Here is a 26,779-nt window from a genome sequence, read left to right as displayed (position 1 = left end):
TATTTGCATAATTACAGCTGAGCTAAAAATTGTGTTATGATGTATACTTCACAACATATTTGTTTTGCCGGAGGTTAGAAATGATCAGATTTACTCATTTAAAGAGAACACATTTATTTTTTCATGTTCCTATTATTAGTATATTCCTCTTTTGAAGGAGGTACATTGATGCATTCAGTATATTCTTGCACATCCATCCTTGTGATAGAATATTCACCTTACAGATATTCAGTTATTAAAATACTCAGTTTTAGCATTAACTCATGCTACTGATGGAGGGCAGTGTGAGTAAACGTTTGTAGCAATAATTTGTAAGGTGAGGCAGAACACCAAATCCAACTCTTGCTTCTGGAAGGATTGGTTCTGCTTTCCCCTGTGAGCTAAAATGAAGCATCTCCCCAATTCTTAGCCTGGTCCTTTTCCATAACTTGCTTTCTTCACGTATTTGGACTACACTGCTGCTTCTCTATGACGGTTAACTTCATGGGTTCCAGGATACAATCCTTGAAGCCCGAGTCTGCTACATTGCTCTTTACATATAAAAACCAGACGAAAAACAGTTGAGCAAGTAATAGTGAAAATTAGTGGTTGAACTTCGACACATAAAAAGTGCCAGTGGTGCACATTGTAGGAATAGCAACACACACCAAACAAAATCACCTCGTGATGTTAAACACAAAATAATATCTAGTTTGGATACCTGGAATTGGAGCCAGAGCTAACACTCTACAACATGTTTCAATTTCACAGTAAAGGGACTGAACATAATTTCATTTTAATGACATTATTTAAAACTATTATGGTCATTGCTGAAGGAAGCAGGGAGTGTCTGAGTCACAGGCTTTATATTTCAGAGTAACACACACTCCTGCAGACTCACCCAACCAGCTGCTAACTCCCTCTATGAAGACAGGAAGGTAAATATTTCTAAAGCCCACAACTTTAAGTCTGGCAAGACACTGAGCGAGAAAGGGAGCAGGAGAGGGAGCGAGGGAGAGAGAAGTGAATGAATCTTGGTTGCGTCTCTTTATTTGAGGTATTAAACTCATCAAACAGTATCAAGCTTGCTCTCTGGCATTGTGCTTCTCTTCCCCACTGCTTGCCTGGGACTGCTTTTAAGTGGAGCCATGGAGGAATGGCATGTACCACAGAGCAGGGACGAAACTCCGGTCAGAACTTCAGCTTACACTTGGAGTAGAGAAATCAGGATTTTTTCTTAAAATCTAGATTCTGTATTTCCAGTGTTCTTATGTAAGTCATTAAGGGTTGGAATACAATAATACTTGCGATGAGAGATGCACTTTTAAAATTGTATAGTAAGGTTCTCATCAGATTAGTGATATATCAACTTTTGAAACCGTGTTTCTAAGAGATGGAAAAAATTTAGAAAATACTTTTGTAGAGCACTATTTTTAGAGCATCACTTTGGATTTAATGATAAGAATAAAAGCAAGTATGTTAAATAATTGCTTTTCTCCAACATGTATATTTTAACTCATTGAATATGAACGCTTTCTTGCTACTGATGTGCTGAGAACTGCAATACCTTTTAAAAATTATTCTAAGATAAAATGTTCTTTTAGCATGTAAGGTACACAGTTATCTTTCGTTATAAGTTTAGATCCATTCAATATTTTTATTGTCATCGTGTGTTTTATTAGACGTGTTTTGTCTCTAGTTTTTCATGTTTTATTTTTTTATTTTTTTTTTCAGTGGTAGTTAAAGTCTTTATTAATGTGTTTAAACTGTACATTCTCCACAGATCATATTAGGGAGTTTGCAGGTGAAGTGTAATCTGTGCATAGTGGGAAGAGACAGATGGGATCAAAAGGAAAAAAAAAAGTCACAGGGAAACCAAAAAATACACCACGGGTTACCAGAACCTTCAGATTAAAGAGTTGTGAGCATCAACATCAACTGTACAAGCTGCACAAAGACTCGTGTGAAGGAAACAAAAACCTCTGGGGCTCATATGTTTTATTTTAATAATTATTTTCTTCATTTCTTAGAGTTTAAAAATGCTTCAATGGGAAGATTTTTTTGTGGGATTGTTTTGACACAAACACTATGTCAATGATAAGAAGGAACAGATAAAACCTTCTCAGCTTGAAATAAACTACAAAAATCAGACTTCAGAATATCGTGGGTTTTAAGATACGAAGTTTAGTATTTTAAAAGTTTGATGAGTATCTGCTAATTTCTGCTTACTTGAAAACCATAAATTAATTATATAATTGAACACAAATATAAAATATTTTGCAAGGTTCCTAAGAATATAATACGTATTTGGTACAATGAAAAAGTATTCTCTTAAGCCAGTGTTTCATGATTTGAAAAATTTTTTCATTTCTACCACTGAACAATTGCATAGTGGGTGATGTTATGCTGTTTTATTTAGCAACTTCCATATAGCTTATTTCCCTATTTTGGAGTTTTTAGTTGATTAACCAGGACATTTGGTATTAGTTGGCATGCTTAAAATTTCCATGAAAAGAAAAGAAAAATCATAGTTTTGGGTCCATGATAATTTTTATTCAAAGGCACTGGGCAGAATACTGGAATATAAAACAATTCATCTTTAAATGTAATTATCTATTTGCCAGTAGGATTTTGAATTCTCATTAGATGAGGGGGAAATAAAAGCTTACTTTGATTTCTGGAACCTACAGTGCACCTGCATGTACAAAGATAATAAAAGCAATTATATGAAGTGGAACATGTCTTTTGAAATTTATTTCTAACATGCATTAACATGTCTGTACAGAGTATTTAAGCATATACTATTTAGTGCCATCCATCATTTTCAAAGCTGTGTCCTGAGAATTTATAATTGTTTAGGAATGTTTGGGCTTGTGTTTTTCTGTAAAGTTAATGCATGTTTCATTTTATATATTGAATTGTCGCCTGTTAATTTTGATCTTATTTTTCCTATGGTTCAAAGTAACAATTATTCTCTAAAAGTTGTGGGGAGCTTAGACTGTCCATTTCACCCACTAGGTTGCCTGAATCCCACTACGCCCACTCTGGTGTACCCCCATTCTGCTGGGTTTCTTGTAGCTCTCACTAACTCTTCGCCCTAGAATACTTGAGTTTGATAGGAAAGCAGCATAGTTTTTAAAAAATAACTTCTAAAGCACATAGGTATTATTTCTTGGAGGAAAGGGCTCATGGATTGTGAATAAACTTTACTCTGTTCCTGGGGTGTAACTGGAAACTGGGGCATACAACAAATCAGAAAAAAAACAAACAATAGTGGCCATGACTTCCTGGCTCGGGAATTCTAAAGTGAGCAGTGTGGGTTCCTCAGAAAAACTCTTCCTGTAAATGTCCAGGTTGTTGTCTTCTGTGACAGAGCAGGTTATTGTCACCACAAAGAGGTACTACACGTAGCAGTGTCCAGGCACTGAAGGTCTACTTTGGGTCAGGCATTATACAAAAATCCTTGCTTTAAAATTTTCTCTAAACTCAAGCTCACATTTGATAAAATGAAAATGTAAACATTTAATTCAATCTCATTCATAACGTTGAAAGACATTCTTTTGCGATGTAAACCAAGACAACACATTGCAGTTTTAGAGCTGTACAACCCATGAAGACGCATTTAAATGGAATTCAGCAGACAAACACCAGAGTGGATCACTAAGTAATTCCATAGTGGTGACAGCCCTCTACATTTTGAAACAACACTTCAAGAATTCTAAGGCATCTCATTTTCATCCTTGTCTGAACTTTCTGTCACACCACATTTTCTCTAGCATAGGACATGGCTCTGTGTTGGGGCAAAATCGTGTGCATGGTTATGGTACACTTTGTTATGACAATCACAACTTCTGTTTAAAATCAGAACATTATCTTTAAAAAACTGACATGCTTATGGGAAAAAAGGTGCATAGCATTTGAAATCAAGATGATCTAAAAAAATAAGGTTGTGTGATTGCCATAAGAATGTGTACAGAGGCCATAAAAAGAAAAAGGCAACAGAATTTTGTGTCAAACCTCCACATTTTATCATTTTGTTAAATATCACATGGTTTAGAAAACCAAGTCTGTAGTGCCTTGAAAAAAGTGTCCTTGGAACCATCATCAGCCTCATCCTGACCTGTTTGCCCGCTGATCGCTTCAGTGTGTTCGGAGAATCTAATTTTGCTCTGTAAAAAAGAAAGAAAAGGGGCTCGGCGGTGTGGCCTAGCGGCTAAAGTCCTCGCCTTGCACGTGCTGGGATCCCATATGGACGCCGGTTCTAATCCCGACAGCTCCACTTTCCATCTCGCTCCCTGTTTGTGACCTGGGAAAGCATTGGAGGATGGCCCAAAATCTTGGGACCCTGCACCCACATGGGAGACCTGGAAGCAGTTCCTGGCTCCTGGCTTCAGATGGGCGCAGCACTGGCCGTTGTGCTCACTTGGGGAGTGAATCATCAGACAGAAGATCTTCCTCTCTGTCTCTCCTCTCTGTGTATCTGACTTTCCAATTAAAAAAAAAAATCTTAAAAAAAGAAAAAAAAGTCTCTCTAATTTTGTGATATTTCAACAGGACTTCTGTCTAGTTTAGTTTAGGAAAATGGGGTGATTTAGGAGCTAGCATTCCCATGGATGTTTTTGTGTGGAATGTAAAAGACATTTAGGGGCAGGTGTTTAGCATAGTGGTTGAGGGGCTGACCTGGGTACCTGCATCCTGTGCCATAGTGTCTGGGTTCAGATTTTTTTTAAAGATTTATTTATTTTATTGGAAAAGCAGATATACAGAGAGGAGGAGAGACAGAGAGGAAGATCTTCTGTTTGATGATTCACTCCACAAGTGGCTGCAATGATCGGTGCTGTACCAATCTGAAGCCAGGAGCCAGGAACTTCTTTCCGGGTCTCCTAAGCAGGTGCAGGGTTCCAGTGCTCTGGGTCATCCTTGACTGCTTTCCCAGGCCACAAGCAGGGAGCTGGATGGGAAGTGGAGCTGCCGGGATTAGAACTGATGCCCATATGGGATCCTGGCACTCAAGGCGAGGACCTTAACCATTACGCTGTCGCGCCGGGCCCTGGGTTCAGATTTAAGCTCTACTTCTGATTCCACTTTCTTGATAATGTGTACCCTGGGAGCTGGTGGTTATGGGTCAATGTGGGAGACCTGGATTGAGTTCCTGGTTCTTGGTGCCACCCCTTGCAGACATATGAGGAACCAATGGATGGGAGATCTCTCTGTCTCAAATAAAAAAAATATGCAAAAGACATCTGAGTGTAGACATACCACATCAAGCAGAATTAAGGATTTGTTCTGAATGGGTGGAAATGGTAAAGAAGAGAGTATCAGTGTGACAGAAATAAGGGTATCATAGTATACTCTTATCAGAGTTCAGAATATGACAATGATGCTGGGATGAAGCAATTTTTTCCTTTTTGTTGTAGGTATTCAGTGATTTAAGGTAGAAAAAAAAAACCCTGAAGTTTTGAAGTGCTGAATTGAAAAAAAATAATCAATAGAAAGCATCAGATTCCTAGGAAATGTACTAAAATTGATTTGATTTTCTCATTGTTCCTAGGCTGCGCTCTACTTCACAATGGGCTCCCTTGCTGCAGCAAATGCAGAATTTTGCTTCAATCTCTTCAGAGAGATGGATAGCAATCACAATAGTGGAAATGTGTTCTTCTCCTCTCTGAGCCTCTTCACGGCCCTGGCGCTGGTCCGTCTGGGTGCCCGAGGGGACTGTGCTGCTCAGATTGACCAGGTGAGTGTTGATTTTGCAGCTAAGTGGGAAGGAAGGAGGACTGGTCTCCCCAAAAGATTTCAGAGCATTGGTCTTTGTCATTGATGGGAGTCAGGAAGACACAGGTGTTGTCTGTTAACACCTGCATGCACCCCTCCGCAGGTGTGAAGAAAGCACGGAGCATGCGGCACTTGTTTTTGAGCCTGACACCTTAGGAGTGCTCCCAGGAGCACAATTTTGATTCTCTGCCTTAGTGTAGTGGTTCTCAGGGAGTGTTTCACAGACCAGTAACATTGGAGAACTTGTTAGAAATTCAAATACTTGGGAACCACACCAGACATGCTCTATCATAAATAATGGGTGTGGGAACCAGCAGTTTTGGTTTTAATAAGCTTTCCTAGCACACACCAACTTTTGCGAAATACTGCCTGAGTAGACATGAGCAAGACAGAATAGAAGGTTCCAGGGTCTGACGCCTCTTCTTGTAGAAGAGGTTAGAAGCCACTGGAAGTGTAACATCAAGTTAATATTCCACAACAACGTGGGCAGCAGATGTTGGGAAGTGCTGACAGTAATGACAGTGGGAATGATTTAAAAGCTGTCAGCTATAATGACATATGCATCCACAGTCAGAAAAATCCTCTCTCCAATGAATAGGGTCTTTTCTAATGAAACTTATGCTTGATACACAAAATATAGTTTTAAAAATCCAGTCAATACAAATGTCTACCTGAATTAAATTTTAGTGACTCCTTTCAGTGTGCGTGTATGTCCAAAATAAAAAATGTTAAAAAGGTTTGAATTTCTGTGCTTAAAGATATTTAATGGGTAAAATAAGACATGTATTCTAATAATTTTGAGCTTTGAATTATTAATAACTTGAGGCTCTTACATGACTGGAGGTGGGTGTGGGAAGACAAAGACATTAGCTGTTCAAATGGTGATGATACAGCATTTCAGTATCCAATTTGGTGGAACTTAATATTCAAGGGATTCAGAGATAGTAATTTGTAGGAAATGCTGGTAGATCCCAAGATTTCTTAATAGCAGAAAATTAAAAGGGAAAATTTGGTGAGTGAAATTTAATGTTCAATGAACACATGAGTTGATGACCTCATTTGTATTGGTCCAAATATAAAGTTACAGTTGTCAACTCATTTTTAAAGAGACCTCATCATTCTGCGAATCACAAATCAGTCTACAGGTGCTCTGAGTTGGAGTGAGCAGATGACATTGACAACACTGAAACTGTAGAGCTCAGCTTCTTACCCCTGTGAAGTTGGGGGCAGTGTATATTATACCAGTATGTGTGGACTGACCAGTCAAGCATACTTCAGTGAAAGTAATGCCACTACATAACCAGATCAAGGTGATCTCAAGAGCAATCAGACACGACAAAAGAATGCATGCTAAAGCTCCTTTTCCGCCTGTTGGAGTCACAGAGAGAATTATCGCTACGTTACTAGTGAATGGGGAATAGCAATCCCATTTATTTGTTGAGGAAGAAGCACTTGGATTGTTCAAGCCTCCTGCTGTTTCCTGATCGCTGTGGTTCTGATAACCTCTGCTTGTATCCATCTACAGATGCTTCATTTCCACAGCCCTTCAGGACGCAGGAACTCTTCCACGAGTCAGGTAAAGACAACTCAGAGAAAAATACCGATTCATGGAAATATTGACTTATGTTCTCCAGTCTTTCAAGTTCAAAGAACATGCTTCATGTGGATATTTCATCTAAAACGTTTGATAATATATTTGTTGATTACTAATTTATTAATATTCTACTTGTATTGGACAGGGTTTTGGCATAGAACTAAACATTTTGATTTTCTCTTGCTATATTCACAGTTAACCACATGAGTAACAGACAGTCATTTCGAATGAGTACTGGAGAGATTCATTGTCCTTTTAATAATTTTATTCAAAGATTAGTTATTTGAGTAAATTCTTTAATTTGATCACAAACACTGAGGAAGAGTGAGAGACACTGTAGGAAGGGTTAAGGCACTGTGTGTGGCATTATTCTGCTGCCTTTAGAGTGCTGCTATTCATTATTTTTGTAGTATCACATGCCTCCTTTATTTTATGTATAAGTAATATTATATATATCTTTGAAGTCCACAAATAAATTTTTGCATACATTTTTATTACAGCCAGGACTCCAATCTCAATTGAAAAGAGTTCTTGCTGATATAAATGCATCCCACAAGGATTATGAACTAAGCATCGTCAATGGTGTTTTTGCAGAAAAAGTGTTTGACTTTCATAGGGTAAGTGAGACTGCCTATATTAGAAGGCTATTTCCACTCTGGACTGGAATCCTTGCCAACCCAATGTAAAGCCTTTTTTACTGAACTATATAGAAAGGTGATCTTTTCCCTTTTGGCTATTAATTATGTTCCCAGGTGTCTTCAACACATCATCACCATTTTCAAATTTAATTTTCCATCCATTGAATCACATATTCAGAGTTCCCAGGCTGATGAGCTCCAAAAGCGGAAGAGAATTTGCCCATACCAAGTGATGTAGAGCTGTAATGGTGGGTGCAATCCTTCCATTTGTAAGAATATATTGTAACAGAGGAAAACATCTACTATGTATCCATAGTTTGAGGTCTGTTGACAGTTCTGCACTCTTAGTGGGAGTTCTTTCTTTTCGTCAATTTTTTCTCATTAGTTCTTTTCATCTTTATAACAGTCACTTTATCTTTTCAGAATGGGAAGCTCAGACCTAACACAGAGGCGGGAAACAGGCTTGCTCGAGCTACTCCCCTTTCCGTATGGTGTTTGTGTTGGAAATGCATTCGTCATTAAACTAGAAGGCCTGGGATACACTCTCCACACCACACATCATGATTAGTCTGTGCTCTGCAGCATTTATTGCTATGAGAACCTGCTGCTGCTTACCTTGTTGCTACTGTTAAGAAAACAGTAACCATGTTTTCTTCCCCTGAATTCTCCACTCCCTATATAGAAATAAAACTCCACCTCAGTGACATCGCAAGCTAATCACCACCTGCAATTTTCCCAGCTGCTGTATTACACCCAACCATTATGGTTCTGTCCGTTTGTCACCCACCTGAATTTTTTGCACCTACCCAGCACCACTCCCAAATACCTTGGTAGTCTGTCAATTATGAAGCATTGGCTCACTTTTTATTTTTGAATCTTTCCAAGAGAATCTAATATAGATTTTACAAGAACCACTCTGATGTTCAACCTCACATTTTGTTTGTCTATTCCCATACATATTGCTGTGACCCTGAGGTATTGGAAACTCTGATGGGAACTTGACCTATTGTGCTGCCAGTTATAGCAGAGTTCTGTGATCTCCTTCCACTTTTCCCCTTTCCCTATTCCTAGTGCTCAAAGTCTGTAAAAATCAGTGCATCCAAAAGCACAGATCTGATCAAGAGCGTGGAAAATAGACACTATTATTATTTCCTCTAACTTCAAAGAACAGTTAGTTACTCTAAAAACTGCTTTTGATTTTAAATGCAATCAATTGCAAATTTTCAGTCAACACAAAGCTAGATAATTGGCAAGGTATTTATATTTTGCTTATTATTCTCCTTTTTACTCACATTTTAAAATAGATGACTCTACCAGGGTTGATGATAATAATCACAAAGTTGTCAAAAATAACCATAAAGTTGTCTTTAAAAGAAGCACAGTGCTGTAGAAGACTCAATCACTATTTCTTATATCTGGTTTCTATTCTTCTTTTCTAATCTGGGCTACCTAAGCTTGGGTTAGACCTCTATAAAAGGCATTACACATTACTCTCCCATCTACTATCATTTGGGCTGACTTCAAAGTTCTTGTGTATGTCCATCTCTCGGGGTTCTTCTGTCCAGCAGGCCAAAGACCATAGAGGAGTGAAGTGACAGCATTCTTCTGCTGCCGGAAACACTGGAGACAATTGGTGGTATAGAATGTTCAGTTGTTTGAAGAAGTCACAAGCCTATGTAGGAGAAGGCGGCAGGCAAAAGGGTAGTGCCGACAGTCCTTCCAGCAGACAACACTGTGACTGGCTAACAGATGTATCTATTTCTCTGGACCCTCTAAAGGACAGGAAGCATAGGAAGTTGTATCCCAGGGCAGGCATGTTACCTGCTGAAAAGCAGAATGGTGTAACATTTGACTTCCTAGAGTTATTTACAAATGAAGTCCTATTTATTTCCCTTGCTTTCCTAACTTATCCTCTGGCTGCTTCATTTTAGGGGTCTTTGCTTTTATTTTTCCCCTCAAACATGTGTAAGATTTGAATGTTCTTTGGGATTTTGACTCAGTCATTTACCACTTTATATGGGAGAATTGAACTACTAGGAGAGCTTACAGTCCTGTGGCAGCATCTTCTATGTCTGGGTCTCTAGAGCTGCAGGACGAGTCATACCTCCCAACTTAGCTCTAGCCTCAGCTTCACACTTGCCTGTTGAAAGTCCTCAAGTGGACACATACAGGTTCCTCAACACAGCACTTCTCTTGACCCTAGGGCTTCTCTGTGTTTCAGTTGCTCATCAGGTATCTTTGACTTCTCTTACAACCTTCAGAGTTCACCAAGGAGGAACACCTATTAGATTCTCCTTTTATTTAAAAAGAAATTATTTTGAAACACTTTTATGCTTACATAAAAGTTGGAAATATTGTAGAAAGAATGTTTTTCCCTGAAGAAATTAAGAGGGAACGTAGACATGTGCCTTGAGACAAATGGAAGTAGGAAAATGTTGCACACACTTATGAGATGCAGCAAAAACTTTTGTAGGAGAGAAGTTTATAGAAGAAACTCTCTTTGCAACAAAAAGAAGGAAGTATGGACATTTGGCCCAGTGGTCAAGACACCTTCTAGCTGTATCCAAACTATCATTGAATTTATATTGAGAAAGAATCTTCATATAGAAGAACAAAATTGTGTGTTTATCTTCAATTGCAACTATTTCCATTTCATTTAGAAGGAGATCAGATTGAGTATAAATTTGTTTTAACATTAACTTATTTTAAAAAACAGCATAATTTTGGCTACTCTAAAGAATTCTGCTTTTATAAATATTGTGTTAACTTTTTAAAATTTGTGATAGGATTATAGTCAATAATTCTTGAAGAAAATAATTACATAAGCAGTTTAAAAATTTTAAAGAAGTCTGTATCCCACATCAGGGTACCTGCCTTCAACTCTTGGTTTGGATCCAAATTTCAGCTTCCTACCAATGCAGTTCCTGGGAAACAATGATGATGGCTCAAACAGTCAGGTCCTGACACACAAGTGGGAGAACTGGATTGGATTCCTGGTTTCTGGTGTCCATTTGGCACAACCTTGTCCTTTGACTATAGTTAGATTGTAAACAAATGGATGGGGTTTAGTATCCTCTCTCTGCTTTTCTGTCTCTTAAATTAAAAAAGTAAGAAAGCTCTCAAATAAAGTCCCACTGTTACATATGAAGGAGTTAGAGAAATTTGAAGACCAAGCTAAACCCAAAGTTAGTAGAGGAAGAAAATAATCAAGATCAAAGCAGAAAAAACATGAACTAGAGGCTGAAAACACACTAGAGAATTCAAAACTATTAGTTTGCTTTTTAAAAAATAAGCAAAATGGAAAAAACCTTTACCTGGCTTAACAGGAAAAAAAGACTAAAATTAATAAAATGAGAAATAATTAAGAAGACAGTACAACTGATACTGAAATAAAAAGAATTATAAAAACTACTATGGATAGTTTCTCACTAATAAATTGAATAACCTAAAAGAAATTGATAATTGATAAATTACTAGGAACAAAGTACCTATCAATAATAAGGAGAGCTTGATTATCATGTGTCTTGGTAAAGGTTGATTTTGGTCAACCCTGTTGGGAGTTCTGTGCCTCTCCTGGATGTTGTTTCCCAATTCTTTCTCTAGATTAGGGAAGTTTTCATTTATTATTTCATTGAATAAACCTTTAATCCCATTTTGTCTTTCTGCACCTTCTGGAATTCCCATAATTCTTTTTTTTTTTTTTTTTTTGGGGTGTCGATTTTATTTATCTTCTCAAGGAACCAGCTTTTTGATTCATTTATTTTCTGAATAGTTTTTTTTTTTCTTCTTTTTTTTTTTTAATTCCCATAATTCTTATGTTGGGCCTTTTAATTATGTCTTTTAATTCTTGAAAATATATATGTATATATATACATGTATTAGCTTGTCATAGTTCTGCTTCCAGCTTTTTGTTTGTTTCCCCCTGGTAACAGGAAATATCTTCCAATTCTGGTATTCTTTCTTCTATTTCATTCATTGTATTTCTTTTTTTTTTAAAGATTTTTTTTATTATTATTGGAAAGCTGGATATACAGAGAGGAGGAGAGACAGAGAGGAAGATCTTCCATCCGATATTTCACTCCCCAAGTGAGCCGCAACGGGCCGATGCGCGCCGATCCGAAGCCGGGAACCAGGAACCTCTTCCGGGTCTCCCGCGCGGGTGCAGGGTCCCAAAGCTTTGGGCCGTCCTCAACTGCTTTCCCAGGCCACAAGCAGGGAGCTGGATGGGAAGTGGAGCTGCCGGGATTAGAAGCGGCGCCCATATGGGATCCCGGTGCGTTCAAGGCGAGGACTTTAGCCGCTAGGCCACGCCGCCGGGCCCCCATTCATTGTATTTCTTAGAATCTCCACTGAACTTTTAGTTTGCTCCATGTATTCTTAAGTTTTGAAATGTCAGCTTTCATTTGATTCATTTCTTGTGTGACAAATTTTTTAAATTCTTTGGGATCCTATATTATGTGCTTCTCATTGTTGGTCAAAAGTTTTATAATAAGTTTTCTGAATTATGTGTCCCCCATTTTTTCAATGTTTTTCTCAGTTAACTCTGAGGGTAGTAGAGGCTTTTGTTCCTTTCCTGGGGAGTCTTCGATAACATTCATTGTGCTTCTTTCTCTTCTTTTAACTTTTGACATTGCAATCCTGTTTGGTGGATTTTTCTGTTTAGTGCAGATTTCTAAAAGGCATTACCTACAGGTCTACAAGTCAATTTATGTTCAATCAGTGTCCTGGTTAGGAAAATGCCAACTGTCCTAGATAACTGGTTTATCTGTGGTGCTGATCTTGCCTAAACACACAAGATGGCGCTTGGCAGGGCACTACCAGAGAGCTGGGGCTGTTGACTTTCTGAACATAGGGGAAAAAAATCCTTAAATATGCACATGAGAAAAATCAAGTGACCTATAGAGGAACCCCAATCAAACTCACAACTGACCTTTCAGAGGAAATATTACAGGCCAGGAGAGAATGGAGAGAGATATTCCAGATTCTAAAAGAGAAAAATTTCAACAAAGCTCTCCTTTGTCTTTGAAAATGAAATAAAATACTTCCACAATAAAGAAAAATTCCAAGAATTTATATCCTCCAAACCTGACCTACAGCTAATACTCAAAGATGTTCTTGTTAAAGAAAAAAGTGATAGCAGCTACCAAAACCAAAGGCAAATGTGGAGAACATCCAACTAAAAGGCTAACAGAAGACTCAATCAAAAAATAATGCATCACTAAGATGACAGGACCAAATTGCAACCTATCCATATTAACATTGAATGTAAATGGCTTAAACTCATCAATCAAGCATCATAGATTAGAAGACTGGATCAAAAAACAAAACCCATCCCTCTGCTGCTTACAGGAGACACATCTCACTAACAAAGATCAGAGGAAACTAAAAGTGAAAGGATGGAAAAAGATATTCCAAGCAAATGGTAAGGAGAAACGTGCAGGGGTAGCCATTCTTATAGCAGATGATGTAGACATCGATGTGAAAAACATTAAAAGAGATGAAGAAAGACACCGTATAATGATCAAGGAATCCATTCAGCAAGAAGAGATCACCGTAACAAATATATATGCACCAAAATGCCAAGACATCTAGCTACTTGAAACAAAAATTAGAGGACTTAAATGGAAAAATAGACTCCAATGCAACCATAGTGGGTGACATTAATACCCCATTAAAATCAATGGACAGATAAAAAAAAATGGAACCCCACCAGTAAAGAAACAATAGAATTCACCCAAACTGTAGAGCAAATGGACTTAGTTGATATCTACCAAACCTTTCACCCTACAGACAGAGAATACACTTTTTTTTTCCATCAGTGCATGGAACCTTTTCCAGAATTGACCATGTTTTAGGCCACAAAACAAGCCACAGCAAATTTTAAAAAGTTGAAATTATACCATGCATCTTCTCAGACCATCATGGAATGAAATTAGAGACCAAGAAGGTAAAACACCCAAGGAGACTTGCAAACACATGGAGACTGAATAATATGTTACTAAATAAGCAATGGATTAGAGAGGAAATCAAAAGGGAAACTTAAAAATCGCTTGAAACAAATGAAGGCATCAACACAGCATATCAAAACTTATGGGACACAAGCAAGGCAGTTTTAAGAGGAAAATTCATCTCAATCAATGCTTATGTTATGAAACTAGAATAGCAACAAGTAAATCAGCTAACCTTACAGTTGAAGGAGCTAGAAAAACAGCAGCAAAGCAGTCCCATGATTACTAGGAAAAAAGAAATAATTAAGATAAGGGAGGAAATAAACCAAATTGAGACCAAGAGAATTGTATATAAGATTAATGAATCAAATAGCTGGTTCTTTGAGAAAATCAATAAAATAGACTCCCCACTAGCCCAACAAATCAAAAAAATTAGGGAGAATATATGCATCAATAGTATCAAAGACAAGAAAGAAAACATAACAACAGATATCTCAGACATACAGAGAATTATTAGGAACTATTACCAGCAAGTATTTGCGAACAAATCAGAATACCTAAAAAAGATGGATAGATTTTTGGATACATACAGTCCAACAAAATTGAATCAAGAAGCAATTGACATTCTAAATAGACCTATAACATGCATTGAGATCGAATCAGTAATTAAAGACCTCCAAACCAAGAAAAATCCTGGACCTGATGGCTTCACTGCTGAATTTTACCAAACATTTCAAGAGGAACTTATCCAGCAGGAAGAGAGTGGACAAGGAAGGGAGACAGGGTAGTAAAGACAAAATCATGGCTGGATGGTGATGATCCATAAATGCAACAAATGTGCTCTTATTCCTAGAATTACATGGAGTGTGCCAAAAAGCTGTACAATGCCAAAGTGGAACGAGTAGACTTTACAAACGATATAGAAGATACAAGATATAAAATTAATAAATGGATTAAAAATGAGACAAATGGTGAGTGCAATACTATAGTTTTGTAAAATATTTGCTAATTACAGGTGAATTCTGAGAAATTCAACCTTAACATTGGTACTGTTTGTACATACAATCCAAAGTAATGATTGCTAGTTTTAAAATTGATTTAGTATTTGTTTTCAATGTGATTTGTTGAGCAGTCTTTGTAATTTGAATAGTTTACAGTTTTAGAAATTCCATCTGTATGTGATCTCATATTATCAAATAATAACTCTGATACAAATGGGTAGTGTTGTATACTCTGGTTTCTCTTCAGATTGTATGAATCTTTTGCCTTTTACAAATGGGTAGTGTTAGGATCATTTCATAAATTAGCAATATGCTGAGTGTTTACTGAATTAGCTTCAATCTCTCACCCTTCTTAATGGCTTATATAACACTGTTTTCAATTACCACAATGTAATATTTCATTCTGTAGGTGTGTTGTTAGTGTGTTGCAGCCAATCTCCTGATTGTTGACTTCTCAATGCTGAACTGTGAGCCCAATGATGACATGAGCTATGTCTTTTATTGCTGTAATTGAACATGGCATGGCAATTCAGAGAAAGGTTCATTAATGAAAGAGGCAATTGCTCTTTCAAATGACTGGAAGAAAATTGCACTTGGAGTGTTGTAGTGACGAGTTATGGCCTGGTCAATGAGGCAAAGACACTTTGTGTCTGTGAGGAGAGACTCTGGGGAAGGTCTTGCTGGTTGTATTGCGTCATGTGTGTGTTGCTCATTCCCTCTGTGCTTTAGCATCTTCAACAGGAGAAGAGGCTACAATACAGCCTACCTTGTTGGGATTTTGTGAGGATTAAACAAAATATTACTGTCAAAGTATTTAAGCAACACTGGGTACATAACCACTGACTAGTTATCACTCATATCTCAATTTTTATGAGAAGTGTTGCATGGTAAGAAAAAGTCATCAATGAATGGTTTCTAAGATGTTCTAAATTTTTCTTTAAGAAAATGAACATTTTTTTTTCCACTTAATTGTCCTGAAGGCAAAATCAAGAGTGTGTTTTCTGATGGTAGCATAAGCTCATCTGCTGTCATGGTGCTGGTGAATGCCGTGTACTTCAAAGGCAAGTGGGAATCCGCCTTCACGAAGAGTGAAACACTCCATTGCCGTTTCAGATCTCCCAAGGTATGGAATCTCCTACTTAATTTAGCAAGTTTTTTTTCCCAAGAGTATTCCTTTGCAAGTAATGAAAGTACTTACATAGGTAAGTGCTGGATTCATCGCTTTTAAACCGAATTATTCTCATGTATTTTTCTCACATTTATTCACATTTTCAGTTGCTTGATAAAGTACACTTTTCATTTTCCTGCTAATACAATTTATTAAACACAACCAAAACTGTTCCATAAACTGACATTTTAAAAATATCTTCAAAATGTAAAGAAATACAGAAGTTAGAGACCTATAAAAAGAAAACATGGTAACAATGTGTCTTTAATGTTTTCTGATTTTAATTGTGGGATCTACAGTTGGGAATCATTTATTACCAATATATTTTTTTCTGAAGTAAAACTAGGATGCACTTTTCCTTTACTAGGAAAATAGATACATTTGGTAATGTTACATACTTCCAAATATAAATTGTGTCTCTTCATCTAAATATATTTTTATGTGAAACATAAAATTTTTAGCCAGTTTTGAAGTTTACTAATTTTATTCCTGATAGGAGATATAGCCTATAGATTTATTTTTCAGTTTAATGCTGCTTAATGATTATAAATACTTTACTATATAAAATGTTTCCATGAAACATTAAGCATGAAGTAATGTGTCAAGTGCTAGATACATTAATGTATCTAATCCATACAGTAACCCTGCAAAAAAAAAAAAAAAACTCTCGTCATCTACTGATGAGGTTGCTGAGACAGAGTGATGAACTCACTTAACAGAGATCACACAGTTAGGAAACGCAATCAGTAATACTCAAGATTTGTGGTTTTTACCACTAAGATGCACATCAATGCATACCCTATTGAATCACTCCAAAAAATCTGCAGAACTGATTGAGCAAAAGTGTGTTGACCCAGTATGATATTTATTTATGTCCAAGAAAAATAGGTAAAATGAAATGGGATGATGAGTAACATTTTGTGACTCGACTTCCAGTGTTCGGGGAAATCAGTGGCCATGATGCATCAGGAGCGGCGGTTCAACCTGTCTTCCATTCAGTACCCACCCATGCAGGTTCTTGAGCTCAGATACCATGGGGGAATAAGCATGTACATTTTGCTGCCTGAGAGTGACCTGTCACAAGTAAGTTATTGTTATCATCTTCCCTAACGGGGAAGAAAAAGAATTTTAGAATACTGTTGATTATATTTTCATCCACTAACTTTAGAATTTCAACTTTTGGGATATTAGAATCATATCCATTTATTCATTTACTTGAAAGCTATTTAAGAAGTATCTATTATCTTAGGCATCGTTACAGATATGAGGTTGTCTTATTTCAGTTTAGCATAAGTTTCATTCAGTAGCAGAAAGTTGAGCCCTCTGAACTCTCAGCTATTGGGTTCAGAAGGCACAAGTTTAGGGCTTTATGCTTTAAAATGAGAACAGCCCTGTATGTGTTGCTGAAATCTTGATAGACTAGGCATCTTTTTTATTATTTATTATTTTTAATTCATTAATTACATTGTATTATGTGACACAGTTTCATAGGTACTTAGGTTCTCCCCACCCCTCCCCAAACCCTCCCACCATGGTGGATTCCTCCACCTTGTGGCATAACCACAGCTCAAGTTCAGTTGAGATTCCCCCATTGCAAGCATATACCAAACATAGAGTCCAGCATCTTATTGTCCAGTCAAGTTCAACGGCTTCTTAGGTATACCCTTTCTGGTCTGAAGACAGAGCCAGCAGAGTATCATCCCAGTCAATTGAAAGCTCCATCATACCATCAGCAAAAATTTACATCATTATGGAATTAATTGACATAGTAATGAGTAACCAACATGTTAAAAGTAAATGCGAGTTCCTAGCCACCTTCTGTGACCACCTCATTGACATTTGAATTTTAGTTTATACACAACATGTAACATTCATAACATAACATGTTATACATAACATCATATCATCTTAAATTAAGGCAAACATGTGGTATTTAACCTTTTGGGATTGGCTCATTTCCCTTAGCATTATGGTTTCCAGTTTGGCCCATTTGGCCACAAAGAACTGCATTTTGTTTTTTTTAATAGCTGAGTAGTATTCCATGGAGTAGATGAACCATAGCTTTCTTATCCAATCCTCTGTTGATGGGCATTTTGGTTGCTTCCATGTTTTTGCAATTACTGATTGTGCTGCTATGAGCATAGGAGTGCATGTTGGTTTCTCATAAAACAATTGTTCTGGATATATTCCTAGGAGTGCTATTGCTGGATCATACAGTATGTTGATTTTGAGTTGTTTGAATATTCTCCATACTGATTTCCATAGAGGCTGTACCAACCTGCAGCCCCACCAGCAGTGGAGTAGGGTTCCCTTTTCCCTGCAACCTCGCCAACAAGTGTTGTTGGTGCTTTTATTCATGTGGGCCAGTCTTACTGGCGTTAGGTGGTACCTCATCGATGTTTTAATTTGGATTTCCCTTATTGCCAGGGAACTTGAGCATTTTTTCATATGTTTATTTGCCATTTGGGTTTGTTCCTTTGTGAAGTGTTTGCCCATTTCCCGTGCCCATTTCTTGAGTGGCTTGTTTGTTTCGACATTTTGGTTGTTTTTTTTTATTATTATTTAACTTCATTAATTACATTGTATTATGTGACACAGTTACATAGATACTTGGGTTCTCCCACCCCTCCCCAAAAGCCTCCCACCATGGTGGATTCCTCCACCTTGTTGCATAACCACAGCTCAAGTTCAGTTGAGATTCCCCCATTGCAAGCATATACCAAACATAGAGTCCAGCATCTTATTGTCCAGTCAAGTTCAACGGCTTCTTAGGTATACCCTCTCTGTTCTGAAGACAGAGCCAGCAGAGTATTAACCCAGTCAATTGAAAGCTCCATCATACCATCAGCAAAAATTTACATCATTATGGAATTAATTGACATAGTAATGAGTAACCAATATGTTAAAGATAAATGCGAGTTCCCAGCCACCTTCTGTGACCACCTCACCTATACTTCAATTTTAGTTTATACACAACATGTAACATTCATAACATAACATGTTATACATAACATCATATCATCTTAAATTAAGGCAAACATGTGGTATTTAACCTTTTGGGATTGGCTCATTTCCCTTAGCATTATGGTTTCCAGTTTGGCCCATTTGGCCACAAAGAACTGCATTTTGTTTTTTTTAATAGCTGAGTAGTATTCCATGGAGTAGATGAACCATAGCTTTCTTATCCAATCCTCTGTTGATGGGCATTTTGGTTGCTTCCATGTTTTTGCAATTACTGATTGTGCTGCTATGAGCATAGGAGTGCATGTTGGTTTCTCATAAAACAATTGTTCTAGATATATTCCTAGGAGTGCTATTGCTGGATCATACAGTATGTTGATTTTGAGTTGTTTGAATATTCTCCATACTGATTTCCATAGAGGCTGTACCAGCCTGCAGCCCCACCAGCAGTGGAGTAGGGATCCCTTTTCCCTGCAACCTCGCCAACAAGTGTTGTTGGTGCTTTTATTCATGTGGGCCAGTCTTACTGGCGTTAGGTGGTACCTCATCGATGTTTTAATTTGGATTTCCCTTATTGCCAGAGAACTTGAGCATTTTTTCATATGTTTATTTGCCATTTGGGTTTGTTCCTTTGTGAAGTGTTTGCCCATTTCCCGTGCCCATTTCTTGAGTGGCTTGTTTGTTTCGACATTTTGGTTGTTTTGTAGCTCTTTGTATATTCTCGAGATTAGCCCTCTCTCACCTATGTCGTGTGCGAAGATCTTCTCCCATTCTGTGGGTTGCCTTTTTACTTTGTTGATTGTTTCTCTAGCTGTACAGAAGCTTCTTAGTTTGATGAGGTCCCAATTGTTTATTTTGGTCTTGATTTCTACTGCATTTGGAGTCTTTTTTAGGAAGTGAGGGCCTACCCCTAAGTGTTCCAGTGTGTTTCCAACATTTTCTTCCAAAAGTTTGAAGGTTTCTGGATGTAGGTTTAGATCTGTTATCCATTTGGATCTGATCTTAGTGTATGGTGAGAGATGTGGATCTATCTTTTTGTTTCTGCAGGCTATCAACCAGTTGTCCCAACAGCATTTATTGAACAGACCTTCCCATTTGCCTGGATTGTCGTTTGTCTTTTTGGATAGACTAGGCATCTTACAGCAAGTTTGATATCATGGAGTCCTGAACTCCTAAGAATAAAAACACGTGGTCCCATGGTATGCTTCTAGTTAGATACTTTCCAGTGTTTTAGGGAGCAGCAGACGAGCACAGTGCAGAGTTTATGCCAACCAAATGCATCCACACTAACACAGATCCTGATCTTTCAGCCTCTGCTCCTTGTCTCCTTCTGGACTGGACTCTAAGTCTCTTGTCTGCAATCCAGAGGCATAGATATCTTCTACCTTCTATGTTACTCTGATAATAAGAAATGACAGACACTGTCTACTCAGCCCTGCTACATGCTTGCTTTCATGTTTCGCGGTTCACTAATTGGATCCTTTTATTATTATTATTATTTCATTTTATGACAGTTTCATAGACTCTGGGATTCCCCCAGTCTCTCCAAAGAGCCCTCCCCCCTATCGAATTCCTCCATATTGTTACAGTCGTACAGTTCATAACCAGTCATGATTCCTTCATTGTGGGTATGGATCATGCAGAGAGTCCAGCATCTTACTGTCCAGATAAATTCAACAGTTTCATTGGGAGACCATCCTTAGTTTGAAACTAGAGATGGCAGAATCTCATTGCCTCCAATGAAAAGCCACAACAGAAATTCAACCACATAAAGAAACATGGAAATTTACAACATCATGAAGTTAATTAACATGGTATTGAGAGACCAAAATGTTAGAAAACGCAAGTTCTTAACCATATCCTGTAGTTGCTTCATTGACATCTCAACTTTAGTATATATACAACTGGCTGCTATAGACCTTAAAATGGTTATAGGTTATCATTCAGCTGTCTCGTGTCCATTTTCATTTTTTTTTAAATTTAGCAGCTTATAGTATTCAAGAGTAGTTTTTATTGAACTTCGCGAATTTTAGGCTAGTCCAAACAGGCTTATAACTCTAATAAGCCATATGTTAACGATTGAGGAGCAGAATGGTTTTAGAAGGGGTATGAGGAGAAATCTTCAATACCTTAGTGAGGAGTAACTAATCTTTGTGTCCTATCTAGTAAGGTATATGGTAGTCCAAGCTGATTTTTCCTGTCTGTTCTAAGCTTTCCTTATTGGTCTCTGTCTATCTGATCTAATTTTGGGGACTCTGGAGTGACCCTGATGACCATTGCAAGAGAGGGTGGGGAACCAAAGTTGGAACTAAGTAAGGACCAGAGAAAACTCCTATCCCAAGTCCCAATGGAAGTTTACTGTTCCTCTGTTTCTAAGGACTGCTCAGGACTCCTGGCTTTGTTCCGATGACATTTGATCTTGTGAGGAAGGATCTGGGTTTCTTCCATCCCATGTGGGAGATCTGATAGGGAATGGTTGACCTTGGCGTTCTCGGCCTAGGAGGGCACTCCAATTCTCTGTAATCTCCTTGGCAGTTGGGATGTAGTTCTTGTTGCCCATACCGATAGTCCTTGGTGAGGTACTGGGAGTGTCAGGGGTTAGGATACAAACCTCCTCCTGTCTTCCTGTTCCACTCTGGAATCCCCTGTTGCTCTGTGCATATGACCTCCTGTTAAGAGGCCATCCAATGCAGATTTGAGTCTGCTGTCTGTAAGTTACCTGTTACAATCTTGATAGATAATACTTAACATCTTCCTCACCCACTCTAAGAAGGTGGAAGATTTCTCTGTTCTTCCGACCCATTGGGGAATAACACAGACTATTAAAAGCATATCAAGCTTTTCAGTTCTTTGATGTAGTTCATAAGCAGTCTGTCATTGATTATTGGCTCATTGGTTACGTCACAATATCTTATTGTGTATGATATAGGCTGTTTGAGGGTGTAATAATGTTACAATTTACAGGTACTATTTTTTGGATTGAAATCATTTCATCTTAAATTAAGGCAAACGTGTGGCATCTAACCTTTTGGGATTGGCTCATTTCCCTTAGCACAATGGTTTCCAATTGGGCCCATTTGGCCATGAAGAGATGCATTTTGATTTTTTAAAAATAGCTTAGTAGTATTCCATGGAGTAGATGAACCATAGCTTTCTTATCCAGTCTTCTGTTGATGGGCATTTCGGCTGCTTCCAAGTTTTTGCACACTAATTGGATCTTACCACAGCCATATGACCTATGGAAGGGAGCCTCATGGAATTTGCTAATTAGATACGTATTTGTGTGTGTGCATAATAATGAGAAACTTGGTTTTTCAGTGGGCTAAATTGAAAAAAAATCCAATTCTGAATAAACAAGTTAATAGACTAACTGAAAGGTTATGCAGAGAGTATTGAAATCAGGCTAAATTTGATTATATAGATTATTTTCTTGATAAGAATATAGGTAAAGTTTAATATCTTTGGAAAGATGTGCTAGAATTTCAATGAACTAGGCCTTGCAAAGACATATTCATAAACAATATTTACAGCATTTATAATATTAAAGATTTATTTATATTTTATTACAAAGTCAGATATACAGAGAGGAGGAGAGACAGAGAGGAAGATCTTCAGTGCGATGACTCACTCCCCAAGTGACTGCAACGGCCAGTGCTGCACCGACCTGAAGCCAGGAACCAGGAATTTCCTCCAGGTCTCCCACGCGGGTGCAGGGTCCCATAGCTTTGGGCCATGCTCGACTGCTTTCCCAGGCCACAAGCAGGGAGCTGGATGGGAAGTGGAGTTGCCGGGATTAGAACCAGCATCCATATGGGATCCCGGCGTGTTCAAGGCGAGGACTTTAGCCGCTAGGCCACGCTGCCGGGCCCAATTTTTATAATATTTATGAACAGTCTTTAATAAAAGTACTTTCAGTCTAAATCTGGATGACTCTGTGTTCAGTTCTCAATTTACAGAAGTTGGTGAACACAGTCTGTGAATTGTTTTGGATCTATAAGGTGCTGGAGAGCTTCCTTCTCCTAACTATGCAACTAATAGGAGTTCCTATGCACCCCGTACTTAACTTCTTTCATCTTCTTGTTTCCCCCACTACATAATCAAATCAGTTCAGATCCACGTTATCTAAAGGGTAGCTGATGGACTAGGATGTATTGATCCACCAAGCTCTCAGGGCCAAAACTTGTGGTCCTAATATTAGGGTTTCCTCGGGCTCTACTAGTTTACTCTTGCAAGCCAGGCAGACATTATTATTTTTAAGTCTTCCATGATGACAGGACTAAGGGAAATGAGCCAATCCCAAAAGGTTAAATACCACATGTTTGCCTTAATTTAAGATGATATGATGTTATGTATAACATGTTATGTTTTGAATGTTATATGTTGTGTATAAACTAAAATTGAAGTATAGGTGAGGTGGTCACAGAAGGTGGCTGGGAACTCGCATTTATCTTTAACATATTGGTTACTCATTACTATGTCAATTAATTCCATAATGATGTAAATTTTTGCTGATGGTATGATGGAGCTTTCAATTGACTGGGATGATACTCTGCTGGCTCTGTCTTCAGACCAGAGAGGGTATACCTAAGAAGCCGTTGAACTTGACTGGACAATAAGATGCTGGACTCTATGTTTGGTATTCGCTTGCAATGGGGGAATCTCAACTGAACTTGAGCTGTGGTTATGCAACAAGGTGGAGGAATCCACCATGGTGGGAGGGTTTTGGGGAGGGGTGGGGAGAACCCAAGTATCTATGTAACTGTGTCACATAATACAATGTAATTAATGAAGTTAAATAATAAATAATTAAAAAAATATTACAAATGAACACCTTATTTTCTACAATGATTTCAGGTGCCCGTATTCCTTTATTGGCTAGTGCTCCATTCTGGCTATGTCAGCTCATATGTAAACAGAGAGCAGAAATGTCCCGCAGTGTAAAGTATGCCTTGTCACAGAAGAACAAATGAAACATGGAATGTGTTAAGAAAGTGTTCGATCTACTCATTTATATCATTTTCCATTTCAGAGTTTCCAGAGGGCCCATTTACAAAGTTAAATTAAAAATTCCACGACAGACAGGCAGCTCTGGAACACCCTATGTCCTTGCCGTTTTTGTTTCATCTGATTCTGAACTGTATGATTTTAAGTCACTTTGAAATTATTTCTGCAGATTGAAAACAACCTATCCTTTCGGAATCTAATGGAGTGGACCAATCCTAGAAGAATGAAATCTCAGTATGTCGAGGTGTTTCTGCCACAGTTCAAAATAGAGGAGAATTATGAAATCAAAGACCACCTGAGAGCCCTGGGGCTGAATGACATCTTTGATGAATCAAGAGCTGACCTCTCTGGGATAGCCTCAGGAGGCCGCCTCTACATATCGAAGCTGATGCATAAATCGTTCATAGAAGTTTCTGAGGAGGGCACCGAGGCGACGGCTGCCACAGGAAACAACATCGTTGAGAAGCAGCTCCCTGACTCCACAGTGTTTAGAGCTGATCACCCATTCCTGTTTGTTATCCGGAAGGATGACATCATCTTATTTAGTGGCAAAGTCTCTTGCCCTTGAACATCCAATTTGTTTCTGTTAGTAGTTGCTGCCACATCACAGAGACATTGCAAGGGAGTAGATTTTACTGGAAGCATGTGGTGTTGCTTTGGAGTTTAATTCTTCCTGACACTGGCCAGCAAGTGACATTGGTGTTTCGACCCTTCCCAAACACTTGGTTGATTCTCTGAATCCCTCCTGTTAGCGTCTTCACCACCGTGTGTTTCACTCATTTCTAATTTCATTGTCTCTCCCTACACATCCGTCTGCATCATTCTCCCCCATGACCCACCTGCAGTTATGGAGAGGGCTCCCCTGGTCATGTGAATGTAGACACAGTTGTAGGAATCTTTTTGGATAGCAGCATTTAGCACAGATACTTAGTTTTCTTGTAAACAGTGTAAGAAGCAAGACCGTCTGTTTCCTAGGACTAGGAATAGGCTCAGTCGACTTACGAAGTTCTGTTTAAAAATTTAATTTTAAATCAGTGTATAGCTAGATGTGTAAAAAGATAGATTTGGAAATGGGAATGCACTAAGATATTACATTAATAATTTCAAGTTGACATCTTTTGGGCTTTTCTTGATAAGAAGTAATATGTACATAGTTTTCAATCATTAAGCACCTTTTAGCTGTTGGAAGCTGTTATTTACAGTATATTATCTCATACGCTGTGTGGATTACAAGTTTTTTCCCTATTTATCAAAATACATAATTACAACATGCTTGTATATGTGTTTGTTCTACTCTGACCAATTATGAGGTTAAGAGCACTTCACTATCCAAGCCAGGCAACGTAACAATGAAAGAAAAGAATGAAATAGAAGTAAGCCTAATTGGTTTCAATATTGTTCATTTACTAGGCTGGAGCCATTTTTACAGGTGCTTATGTAGGCTGTTGAGAAAATTTAAATACTAGGATTTAAATTCAGAAGAGAAGTGATTCGCACATGTGAATATTTACAATAAGTTAAAAGTAAATTTATAAATTTTGCTTGAGTTGGAATGATCCAAGTCAGGAACAGGCCATGACACAACATGAGGATGTTTAGTTCTCTCTTGGCAGGTATCTAATTCAGAATAAATGGTATGGAATTTATTAACATCATATGATGGGTAAATAGGACATAATTTGAAAGTTGAGAAAATTCCCAGGTCAAAATAATTTCAATACAAATATGCAACAGCTAAGGTAAATATTTTAGGGAGCTTTATTAGAACTGACACACAACTGTATGGTTTTGGGGTATTTTTATGGTATGGTATGGTATTTTTCATTACCATTCTCATAATTAGTGTAACATACAGAACATGGAAGCCAGGAGCAAGCATTCTGATGGAGTCACACACGCAGGCTGTGCAATCACACACAAGGCCACTTTCCCTGTGGATAGGTTTTTCTGTGAGCCAAGCTGGGACTCTAATAAATTGAGTTTGAGGTATGCTTCAGAGACAACATGAATTTGAGGGCTGTAAGGAAATAGCTTCTGTCTTGTTCCCCCCAAGTTGCTATAACGAATGGTCATAGACAGGGTGATCATACATACTAGAAGTTTCAATCACCCCCTCCCTCATTTTTCTCCCTTCCTTTGCCCTCCTGTCATAGAACATTCTAGTCAGATTATATCTGGGAGCTGAGAAACACTGGGATCTCCAGGGATTTTGCTTCTGTGCAGTGTGAAGAGCATGGCTGGTCTTCACACATGCGGCACTGTTTCTGGTCTCTGTGGAATGTCAGCCTACCAGTCAAATTACTTAGGTGGTTCTTCCCAGTAGGAATTCTTCAGGCTGTTTTACTGGAACCACACCTCTAGACTGGGGACGTTGCTTGCTGCCGGGCTTTTAATTGTTGGCAAAGCATCAAATACATTCAATCTTTCAGAAGAAAGGATTACAACTTTCCTACTAATATTCTTCTCTAAACCTAGCTACTACAAGTTTCCTTTTCATGTGTTCTTTCAGGAAGCCTATCATGAAGAACCTCACACCCCTTCTATAACAAGCAGGATGAACATGTTCCTGAAGCTTTTTGCTTTCCTAGACTGAGTTTCCATAACAGGAGAGGAGTGGACAATCACTGTCATCCCCATATCTTCATGGAAACCCTCAAAGGATGACAATGCAGTCACCAAAGACGCAGGTTTTCATCCCGTTCTATACAAAA

The 26,779-nt window shown here is 38.1% G+C and overlaps 1 protein-coding gene across 3 annotated transcripts in view; it reads left to right on the top strand.

Annotated features, from left to right (window-relative positions):
* Window positions 1-25,067, top strand: part of SERPINB7 (serpin family B member 7) — a 46,667-nt gene extending 21,600 nt beyond the window's left edge. For all 3 annotated transcript variants that reach the window (XM_058676963.1, XM_058676961.1, XM_058676962.1), the window contains exons 2-8: window positions 5,531-5,716; window positions 7,280-7,330; window positions 7,849-7,965; window positions 14,788-14,905; window positions 15,916-16,058; window positions 17,040-17,186; window positions 24,238-25,067. In XM_058676963.1, coding sequence (XP_058532946.1) covers window positions 5,549-5,716; window positions 7,280-7,330; window positions 7,849-7,965; window positions 14,788-14,905; window positions 15,916-16,058; window positions 17,040-17,186; window positions 24,238-24,636 — 1,143 coding nt within the window. In that variant the 5' untranslated portion in view covers window positions 5,531-5,548 and the 3' untranslated portion in view covers window positions 24,637-25,067. The remainder of the gene's footprint in view (window positions 1-5,530; window positions 5,717-7,279; window positions 7,331-7,848; window positions 7,966-14,787; window positions 14,906-15,915; window positions 16,059-17,039; window positions 17,187-24,237) is intronic.
* The last annotated feature ends 1,712 nt before the right edge of the window (window positions 25,068-26,779 follow it).

Source organism: Ochotona princeps, chromosome 18 (genome assembly GCF_030435755.1).
Source record: "Ochotona princeps isolate mOchPri1 chromosome 18, mOchPri1.hap1, whole genome shotgun sequence".
NCBI classification, from domain to species: Eukaryota; Metazoa; Chordata; class Mammalia; order Lagomorpha; family Ochotonidae; genus Ochotona; species Ochotona princeps.
Note: the sequence above shows the minus strand (reverse complement) of the source record. Positions and strands in the feature narration are given on the sequence as shown.